General features: G+C 44.1%; 2 protein-coding genes across 3 annotated transcripts in view; one reads left to right on the forward strand and one right to left on the reverse strand.

The window, feature by feature from the left end:
• The window catches only part of SDCBP (syndecan binding protein (syntenin)), a 34,594-nt gene extending 30,092 nt beyond the window's left edge, over window positions 1-4,502 (forward strand). For both annotated transcript variants that reach the window (XM_010838984.1, XM_010838985.1), the window contains exons 7-9: window positions 1,446-1,617; window positions 2,270-2,361; window positions 3,389-4,502. In XM_010838984.1, the coding sequence (XP_010837286.1) occupies window positions 1,446-1,617; window positions 2,270-2,361; window positions 3,389-3,443 (319 nt within the window). In that variant the 3' untranslated portion in view covers window positions 3,444-4,502. The remainder of the gene's footprint in view (window positions 1-1,445; window positions 1,618-2,269; window positions 2,362-3,388) is intronic.
• Window positions 4,503-5,029: 527 nt separating this feature from the next.
• NSMAF (neutral sphingomyelinase (N-SMase) activation associated factor) overlaps window positions 5,030-10,740 on the reverse strand; it is a 66,684-nt gene continuing 60,973 nt past the window's right edge. The window contains exons 26-31 of the mRNA XM_010838986.1: window positions 10,104-10,227; window positions 8,742-8,825; window positions 7,794-7,944; window positions 7,078-7,180; window positions 6,853-6,962; window positions 5,030-5,716 (exon numbers count right to left, since the gene is read on the reverse strand). Of these exons, the coding sequence (XP_010837288.1) occupies window positions 5,622-5,716; window positions 6,853-6,962; window positions 7,078-7,180; window positions 7,794-7,944; window positions 8,742-8,825; window positions 10,104-10,227 (667 nt within the window). The 3' untranslated portion in view covers window positions 5,030-5,621. The remainder of the gene's footprint in view (window positions 5,717-6,852; window positions 6,963-7,077; window positions 7,181-7,793; window positions 7,945-8,741; window positions 8,826-10,103; window positions 10,228-10,740) is intronic.

The raw sequence follows: 10,740 nt of genomic DNA on the forward strand, positions 1-10,740 counted from the left end.
AGCCCTGGGATTTCTTTGGAAGGAATGATGCTAAAGCTGCAACTCCAGTACTTTGGCCACCTCATGTGAAGAGTTGACTCATTGGAAAAGACTCTGATGCTGGGAGGGATTGGGGGCAGGAGAAGGGGACGACAGAGGATGAGATGGCTGGATGGCATCACTGACTCAGACGTGAGTCTGGGTGAACTCCCGGAGTTGGTGATGGACAGGGAGGCCTGGCGTGCTGTGGTTCATGGGGTCGCAAAGAGTCGGACACGACTGAGCAACTGAACTGAACTAAATACAGCATTTTGTTGCAGAAAATAATCAAATGTTACTGATGAGTTTTATATTTATACTCTTGCAGTTCTGTGTTGCTTTCACTTTCTTACATAGTTTGACTTTTTAAAAACAGTGTTCCGGTTTTGCCTACACCTTAATTCAGAGCTTACAGAAATTTGTCCTTTGAGAAGTTCCTATCCTGTCTTAATCCGTTTCTCTGGAAAATAGAAGAGGTTAGAAAGGTAACAGCAACAGGTGTCTGGACTTTGCCCCCGGTTTCCTGCTCAGGGTGGATACATGGGGGCCTACCAGTTCCCAAAAACCAGCCTGGCCTTCTGGGTGGCTGAGGCTGTAGTCCTTGGTGGGAACATCATCTTTAGCTCATTTATAATGGAGCTTGCGGTACCTGTACTACGGACACCACCACCTTCTCAGCCATGCAGGGGTTGAAGGGCAGACCTTGTAACACATTTTTAGCTTTGGCATTTTTGTTCATGTTGGTTCAACTGGCTTTTATCTACCTTTGTGTTTTCACTTTGAATAATACATGGTAGGTATTAAGTAAACATTTTGCAGACAAATGGCACTTTTGCTCTTAGGTGAGCAAAGTTTCAAAAAGTAACTTGGATCACCAGGAAGACATGACTGCTGTGAACTTTATAATGTAAAATTTGTATTTTGTCATGAAACGTGTGCAGTAACAGGTTGTCAGTGCTCAAGAGCGGACGCCATCTTTCTGAAGCTCCTCCCTTTCTAAGGGACTGGGGCTTCCGTCTTGCTGCTGCTGCAGCAAAAATACTGTTGTAAAGTTTTCAAAATCAAGATGTGAGAAATATTATAAAGGTTCTAAGTACTTCCTAAGAAAAATTAAGCTCCAGGAAATATAAAAAGTTAATTCATTTTTAACACTGATTTTTGTTCAAACATAATGTTAAAGGAAAAAGCACATTGATAAACTGCATGAAGCATTGTGTTAATTCTTTGATACTTAAAGGAAGGAAATCTTGATTAGTTAGTCCAGCCATAATGGAGAGAATTTTTAAACTTTTACACAAGATGTACATACCAAGTAAAATAGTTTTGAAATAATTTATGGTAACAAAGTATCCAGTACAACATAGTGGAAATCCACTGAAATGTTTACCTTGGAATTACAATTTTAATTGAAACTGTTATGCTCACAGGCCCTTTGAACGGACAATTACCATGCATAAGGACAGTACTGGACACGTTGGCTTTGTTTTTAAAAATGGAAAAATCACATCCATTGTGAAAGACAGTTCTGCAGCTAGAAATGGTCTTCTCACGGAACATAACATCTGTGAGGTCAACGGACAGAACGTCATCGGACTGAAGGTCAGAGCAGAACTTACATCATATTGTTTAGTTTTAGAAGTCTCTTTTTCATTTGTGTTGTCGGGGTGGTGCTGTTATTGACCAAAATGGAGACATTCTTTGGGGCGCTGGCTGTGCCCTCATGTTAACCTCTAGAATTGTGGCCTCTGTATGGGTGAGATCTCTGAAGTCCCTTGAACTAGAATTCTGTGAAGACCTGGGCAGTGAAGATGTTGATGAGATTCTGAATGAATGGTTGCTTTTTTGTCCAATTGCTTTTTTTAGTCCAGGGGTTGTAGGAAATGAGTAATAGTTTATGGTCAAATTAGTACTTCATTTTTTATGGTTTATGCCCTCTACAAATTCCTAAATAGGACTATTTTGAGGTCTAAAGGTTTTCATTAAGAATTAATGTTAGCAGAGGGGTGTGGTAATATTGTATATGGGGGCAGTTATTTAATCTCTAGAAAAAGAATGCTTTGTTGGCTAATATATTCAATGTAGTTGATTCTAATGAATTAAAACTTGGTAAAGAAACTGGAAAAAATTTAAATACCAGGAGTTAGGATTTTAGAGACATTAGCAAAACCTCAGAACATATATATTTCTTTACCAAGAATAACTTAGTTTTATATTTAATAAAGTCTCTCAGAATTTTCGTTGTTTTCAACAGGACTCTCAGATCGCAGACATATTGTCCACAGCTGGAAATATAGTTACTATTACAATCATGCCTGCTTTTATCTTTGAACACATTATTAAACGGTAAGTAGAGAATTCTTTGACTTGATTCTGTGCTCATGTGATTTCATAGAGTCTCTGTACTTCTTTAATTCTCAAGCTTTTCAAACCTTTGGTTCTTTAGTGGATGACATTGGCATTATTTAGACATTTGAACATTTTGGAAGTCCTGGCTGGAAGCTGAGGAGAGAGAATAAAACGGGTGGCTGGGGCTGTCTGTCTGGTAGCATCTTACGTTCTGTCCTGGCTCAGCCAGCACAGTCCTTTCAGTATCTACCTGAAAGATAAATGATATTTAAAACATTAAAAAATGTAACTCCTGTAATGGAATTTTTGTTTACCCAGAAGCTGGAATAGAATGCAGCTAGCTCCTTTTGGGGGTTGTTGCGGGGAGAATTGTCAGGACTAATCCTTGAAGAGCTCACTTGTCTTAAATCAGTGATAGCCTCCCCACCGCCCCCCAACCCCCTACAAAAAAACCCCTGTACACACCTTTCCCTCTGCTGCTGCTGCTAAGTCGCTTCAGCTGTGTCCGACTCTGTGCGACCCCAGAGACGGCAGCCCACCAGGCTCCCCCGTCCCTGGGTTTCTCCAGGCAAGAACAGTGGAGTGGGTTGCCATTTCCTTCTCCAATGCATGAAAGTGAAAAGTGAATGTGAAGTCACTCAGTCGTGTCCGACTCTTAGCGACCCCATGAACTGCAGCTCACCAGGCTCCTCCATCCGTGGGATTTTCCAGGCAAGAGTACTGGAGTGAGGTGCCATTGCCTTCTCCCTCTAGTTCATAGCATTAATAGCATTGTCTTTTTTAACCATTCAGCCTTAACATATAAGGATTCAAGGACCTGTATCTTACTGGCCAGGATAGATAGCTTATTTGTAATCAGCTAGATTACCTGAGACCCTTAGAGCTGAACTCATTATAAAACCTGCTCCATTCCCACCTGATGCTAACAGTACTGAGTTTGAATTAGAGTTTTCTTGAATCATTGTAGCAGTTTTGAAAAAAGAAACCCAACCCTCAGTATCTAACAAAAGTAACTGTCTTGTAGGATGGCGCCAAGCATTATGAAAAGCTTGATGGATCACACCATTCCTGAGGTTTAGAAGTCACAGCACAGTGGAAACTTCCCAGAAGTTCTCCCGTTTACGTCTTGGGCAACTGACCTTTCTATTATGCACCTGAAGCTTTCTAGGAGCCAGCGAGCATATGCTGCATGAGGACTTCCTGTCTTACAGTAGGGCTGGGAATCTTACTGTTCGATCCAGTATATCTTGTTCAGACATCAAGATAGTTGTAGCCTTACCCTGGTTTTACAGTTGAAAAGACTTTTACAGACTAGCTTCTTTACTGGAAACCTGATGCTTTCACAGCCTTGTGAGTAGAATGACTGCTCCAGGCTCAGCTCTGTTAGAACCATCACCTTGATATCGAGCAGTGCTTAGTTCTGTGCTGTATTTGCATTTTTACTGTCACCATAGTGCATTTAGAATTACTTTTCTTCAGTTCTATGTGTGTGTAACACCAGCTAAGTAACACTGGTTTCATTCCATGTAAGCATTATTAGACAGTGTGTGTAGCTGCAAGAGACTTATCGATGATTGTCATTACATTTTATCTACCTTCACTTAATACGCTTGAACTGTCGCCTTAACTAAGTTAAGCATCTAGAATAAAAGCCAAAATGTAACGATTGCTGCCTTTCTAAACCCAGACGCAGTTCTGCATTCGCCTGAGATGTGCACTGGCCCCGCGCAGCCTGACAGTACCTCCCGAGCTAGCACAGCTGCCGATGTGCATTTGAGACTTTCTAATCCTTCCTTGTGTAATGGAACTTCTTTCTTCTAAAAGTAACTGATATCACTTTTTGAGAAATGAAGCACTATATATTTAATGTAAAAATTCTTGTACTAAATAGAATGAACCTTGACTCTTCTTTTCATGTGTAGATTAAGTGGGCTAAGACCTGATTGTGGCATTTACACAGTATGTAACCTAGCTGCCCCGGGACGGTCTCCGGACACTGTCCTGGTCATGTGTTCCATTTCCTGCCTCCTCCCTGCTCAAAGAATGACACATTATCCTGATTTTTTTTTCCCCCCTCTTTGGCTTATGCCTATTCTATTTTAATTAAAAATGTATAAATAAAGTTAAGTTCTAGTCTGTATGTTATTGCATCATTTGAAAATGTCAGGCTTGTAGGAGAGTCCTCTCCCAGAGTGGCTAACACCCAGGAGCCTGGGACAAGCCCTCTGTGCTGAGAGGCCCTGAGTGTCCAGAGAAGTACCTTCAGCCTGGAAGCCCAGACACACTGGAGGCCGAGCAGCAGGGCCTCAGCGAGCCTGTTGATTTTCCTGGCGACACCCAAGCCATGTTTAACATTCAGGATACACCAGTGGTTTTTAAGTAACAGAGAAAAATCTTACCTTGCATGCTTTCTGTGGTTCAGAGGTTGAATACAAAATAAATCAGTGCTACTGATTCATGGCTTATCTTGTGTGGAATTCAGAAAAGCCAACCCACTCAGGTTTTTCAGTGATGATGTTCCTCGTTATCTGTCTGGACTTGGCTCTGAAGATAGTTCCAGAAGTACAGGATTACACAGTACTAAGGATGGTTTTCTAGAAGGATCAACATTTGAAGTACCTAGTACTTTGTGCCAAGTTATTTAAATAAGAAAATGAGAATTTCATTACAGAAAAATATTTTTAATGTCATAGAAAAGATGAGCATTTAACAGCCATAATGAAATAAACCATTGCTATACACAGTAAACTGTTATAAGAACTGCTAATCCTTGCCCAGGTTCTCAGAATCTGGGGCTAGCAGGTAATAGAAAGTGACCACTCCATGAAAACACACATCCCCAATCCAGCGGGCATGCCACAAGTGTGTCAATTAGAGTGACTTGGCAACAGCGGAGAATACTCAGGTTTTCTTGCAAAGTCCTTAAACTGTTCAGTGCTTTAGGGAGGTTTTCCCCAGCTGGTTTAGTTATCTTTCAGCTGCTCTTTCACCCAGACTCGCTTTCTGATCGTCATAACCCTGGGACAACCGCCTGCCTCACAGATGTTCCCTCCCCAAATCTCCCACATCCTTGTCCACCTTCGAGGATGACAACTAACAGCTTTCAATGAAGTCACCATGATTTATAAAGTCTAAAACCACAAATTTCTCATGTGGTGAAATTTGTAATTACTGTAATTGCACATTCACCAATTCCTTTAAAAGTTTGGTTTAAAAGTACATTAAATAGAGTTCAAAAACATTCGAGGAAAAGGCACTTAATACTGCAACTTCCAGAACATAATTTGTCTGTCTTCCCCTCCTGTGATGACGCTGCTGCACTGTTCGTTCATCCACATACACGTCACGGCACCTGCGAGGAGAGACACGGGGTTAGGGTGAGCTGCCCAGCTGCCACCACATCGTCTTGTCCTTTGAAACAATCTTTGCCTGAACTCAAGTGCTTAGGACAGGGAACTTGGGAAGACTAGGAGACCACGCAGATGTAAAGCTACAGCTAAAACAGCTGGGAGTCACAGGTGTGTAACATACAAATATTAACACCTACAACAAGTCAGGTATCATGAGGGACAAGTGGGGAACTGGTGTGAGTGTGCTGACTTCCGTTCCTATCAGGTGAGCGGAGGAAGGCAGGCACAGACCTCACTTGAATGTAGTGTTGAGAAGAAATGACCACACAGCAGTGACGGTGGGAAGCGGACGAAGGTGGGCTGTCAACAGTTACTTGTAAGCATCGACCCAAGAATTAACTGTCCTCCAAATGCTCAAAGGGCAAACTTGAAAATGTAAAGAAAACTAAGAAGCCAACAGGCAGAAGGACACAGACGTACACAAGAAAACATCCTTGGATAATAGACACGCCAGGTCACCAGCTGGAGAAGTCCTCCAAGGAGGGGACCTGGGAGGTGGAAATCACTGGGAGCAAGGCTGTTTTCTCTGTAATTTATTTTTTTTTTTTTTGGTGACAAGGCATGCAGGATCTTAGTTCCTGGACCAGGATTGAACCTGTGCCCCATGTGGCAGAACCACTGAGTCTTAACCACTGGACACCAGGGAAGTTGCCTGTTTTTTAAAAACTTATTTGGGTCACAGTTGAAGCATGTGGGCTCTAATTCCCTGACCAGGAATCAAACCTGGTCCCTCTGCATTCTCTTAGCCACTGAACCACTAAGAAAGTTGCTTTTATATATATATAAAAAAATCTCTATGCATGTGTTAAAAAAATCTATACCTTTTACTTTTTTTTCCTCTCTATATAGAAGTTAATGTAAAAACTTCCCATTTTGGAGTCAAATGTCTGCCAACACAGATCTAAATCCTGAAAGAACCAAGAGATTCAGGTGGCCAGGCTGGCCAGGACCTGGAGGGGAACGTTCACAGCACAGAGGTCCCCGGGGGCTTGTAACCTGCGAAGAGCGTGTTCTCTGGTGGGAAAGGAGGCACTGGAGCATGTAGGGAGAAGAGGCAGGTCAGTGGGAGACACTTTACCCGAGTGGCCCTGGATCCTCTTGCTGACCCTTCCCCCAAGGAGGTCCCAGACGAGCAGCTCCCCAGACTGACTCCCAGATACGACGGAGTTTCCATCCCAGAGAAAGCACCTGCAAGAAGGATTTGGAAGTCATCCCTCGTCAGGAAGGAAGGGCTAGAGCAGGCCCAGAGTGGTGACTGCGAGCCTGTCTGTAAACGTCTTCATCATGAGTAACCCGAGAGTACCTCTGGGGCTCGTCCGCAGTCAGAGAAGAGATGAGCATTCCTGTCTGCACGTCGATAACATTCAGACGGCTGTCGGCTCCTGTGCTCAGGACGTGGCGACTGTCTGCAACACAGGGCAGGACAGGGTGCAGGTTACGGCTTTAGACCATCTGAGATTTCACTTCTGAGTCCAGGAGCCCAATGTTCACGTGAGTTATTTGTTGTATTAACCAATGAGGACTAACTTCTCTGTGAAAAGCTTCTGTGTTTAAGGCACTGGGCTGATGACCCTTTGGTGTGAATTCATAAATTAATTTCTCCAGTGATTTGAGCAATTAACAAGAATATCTGATACAGCTTTTCTAATAGGTACACATGCTATATGCACTGTGTTCTCCCACAAAGCAGCCTTAACCCACAGGCAAAACCCCTTTTATCAGCAAATAGCATTTTTGTCATTTAGTTGTTCAGTCATGTCTAACTATTTGTGACCCCATGGACTGTAGCCTGCCAGGCTCCTCTGTCCATGGGATTCTCCAGGCAAGAATACTGGAGTGGATTGTCATTTCCTTCTCCAGGGGAATCTTCCTGACCCAGGGATCGAACCTGCATCTCCTGCATTGGCAGGCTGATTCTTTACCACTGAGCCTCCTGGAAAACTGTGTTTACATTCTTATTTATTTCAAAATAGTAATTCCAGTTCCCCTGGTATCATCTGTATTAAAAAAGGATGCTACCTGGGCTGAAAGCAGTGTCGCCCACAGTCCCCTCATGACATGGAATCTGGTGTAACAGGGTGGCCGTGGTGAGGTCCCAGATGGTCAGTGTGCCTTCCTTGGTGCCCGAGGCCAGCAGTGTGCCGGCAGCGTTCAAACTGATCGTATCCACCTGGAGAAGGAAGCACACGCAGTAGTCCATCAGAGCCACGGTCATGAAGCTGTGTTTCTCAGCCCGTTCTTTCAGCACCACCTATTTACAAGTGAAATCTTCATAGGCCAGTGACTACAATGAAGTGTTACTGGAAAATGCTGTTTGACAAAGAGCCTAAAATTGACCAACTCAGAATAGTGACTCCATGCGTGACAAGTGGCAGGGCATGCCAGGCTGCCTGAAGCACAGGGGCTCCATGAGGATGTGGGGGGTTTGGGGGAACTGGGGAATCTCAAGGTTGGCTAAACTACATCCTGTATAAATATTCCTCAACCCTGGTTATTCTGCTGACCATGAAGATCAGGCAACAGTTCACAGCCTAGAGGGAAGACAATACCACAGGCCTCAGTGCCAGATGCACCATGCCCACGAGGAGACGGACTGAGTGAAGAGGGCACGGTGCCAGCTGAGTTCTGCCCCTGCTGCGAGCACAGGGCCGTGTAGACACGTCGGTGTCCTCACCCTAGACAGACAGCTTCTTCCACTTAAGGTGTCAGAAACACATCCGGTTGCCCAAATAGTTTGAGGATACCCAGATATTCAATGTCATACTAGGAAACTGGTCTTGTGGAAATCTGGCTGGAGGGCAGCCAATTCTTAAACAGCAAAACAGGGAAAAACAGGCACAGTGGACTTGGAAACCCAAAGGATCAACTTGAACTGACAGCCCCCGTGCTCTCTTCCAGTGAGCAAAATAAAAGATCAAGCCAAGAACCCGCTTCCCCTGGTGGTTTCCGCTGGGCCCAGGTACTCACGCTGACGTCGTGCTCCAGCTCAGCCAGCAGCTCAAAGTGCTGTTTCCTGGCACACGGCATCTCTGCGGGGATCCCGGACCACACCTGGGATGGGATGCATCGCAGAACACTTCCTTTAAGAGCACTGCTAATGCGCAGCAAACACTCTCCTGACTGACCAACTCCCACTTAATAGCTCCCTACAAAACAAAGCGTCTTAAGGCTGTTTCTCTGGCCTGTGCCTGCGCTCTTAACTCTGCCATCGTGCTTCCTGAGGGTCCGCTGTGCCCGGGTCTGCTCCACCCCTTGCACTTACTGTTGTGACTTAAGTACTTTGTGAACTAAAATTGAAGTGCAGAAGTGTAGTCATGTCTATTAAGGTTTTGAGTGCTCAGTCGTGTCTGACTCTTTGCAACCCCGTGGACTGTAGCCCACCAGGCTCCTCTGTCCATGGGATTCCCCAGGCAAGAATACTGGAGTGGGTTGCCATTCCCTTCTCCAGGGGATCTTCTCAACCCAGGGATCGAACCCACGTCTCATGTCTCTTGCATTGGCAGGTGTATTCTTTACCACTAGCACCACCTAGGAAGCCCCATTAAGGTTTTGAGAAAACTCAAAAAGGCAAGTTGGCAAAAAAATTTAGTGGCTCAGATGGTTAGGCATCTGTCTACAATGTGGGAGACCCGGGTTTGATCCCTGGGTCGGGAAGATCCCCTGGAGAAGGAAATGGCAATCCACTACAGTACTCCTGGAAAATCCCATGGACAGGGGAGCCTGGTAGGCTCCATGGGGTCACAAAGAGTCGGACACGACTGAGCGACTTGACTTTACATGTAGGCAAGAAAATTTACCAACAAAAGTGCCCCCTCTGGGGGAAGCAGAAATGATGAAAAACTTGAAGGAATTCTAATGGTTTTAGGTTCTTGCTTTCTGTTTACATAAAAGCAAACTGGAAACCAAGGATGATGAATGCTGCTGTGGTTCATGCAGCAAAGTTGTGCAAGATTTCAGAGAAACGGCCAAGTGTGGCCCTGTATCAGTAAGGATGAAGGAGTGTGTCTGTATTTTTCAACGATTCTCCACTTATTTTGATACTTTCTGATTCACTGGTCAACTGCTAGCTCACAGCTGCATGAGCTCAGATGGGCCGCTGCGTGTTTCTCTAATGAACCACTAGACCCCCAGTGGAGCGCACATGGCAAGCTCAGGAAAACATCTCCCCACACTGCACACTAAACACACGAAGGGGATAACCTCCATATCCTTCCATACCACTCTATGAAAAGCAGTGAAAAAGTGACTGAACACATCAACAGCAGGGAGTTGAATGGCTTATACTATTTATATTATCCAAACATTTTAATCTAGAAATTATATATAAACCTTCACAGTAGAGTCCCACGATGCAGAATACAGCCTGTTGTCATGCCAACAGATCTTACTAACAGCATCATCATGTCCCATTAATGTGTCCTGGCGTCTTCCAAATGCTATGGAATAAAAATAGCTAAAAGATAATGAGAATTATTAAGACAGCATTCCAGCTCAATGTTAAGATTCTTAAACACATTTTCAAGAAGCATTAGATTGTTTAATTCTACGCTCACTATGGCCCACTGGAATTACAAATCATTTGTTCTCATGTTATCAAACCAAATACTTAAAATGTGAATTTAAAACTAGAAATTTCTGGGTCTGGCTCATCTGTGTTTTCCCCTCAATTTAAAAACTTAAAGAAAAATAGAATCCAACTGGAGAAATTATTAAAGTCAAATAATGTCTGACTCTTTTGTGACCCCTTAGACTATATCCCACCAGACTCCTCTGTCCATGGGATTCTCCAGGCAAGACTACTGGAGTGGGTTGCCATTTCCTTCTCCAGGGGATCCTCCTGGACCAGGGATCAAACTCATATCTCCTGCATTGCAGGCGGATTCTTTACCACTGAGCTGCCAAAGAATCCCATTCAAATCCAACCATCCTCGTCCGTTCCCTGTTGAAAACAGTGAGGGAGCCCGTG

This window comes from Bison bison, unplaced genomic scaffold, assembly GCF_000754665.1.
Source record: "Bison bison bison isolate TAMUID 2011002044 unplaced genomic scaffold, Bison_UMD1.0 scf7180017864108, whole genome shotgun sequence".
NCBI classification, from domain to species: Eukaryota; Metazoa; Chordata; class Mammalia; order Artiodactyla; family Bovidae; genus Bison; species Bison bison.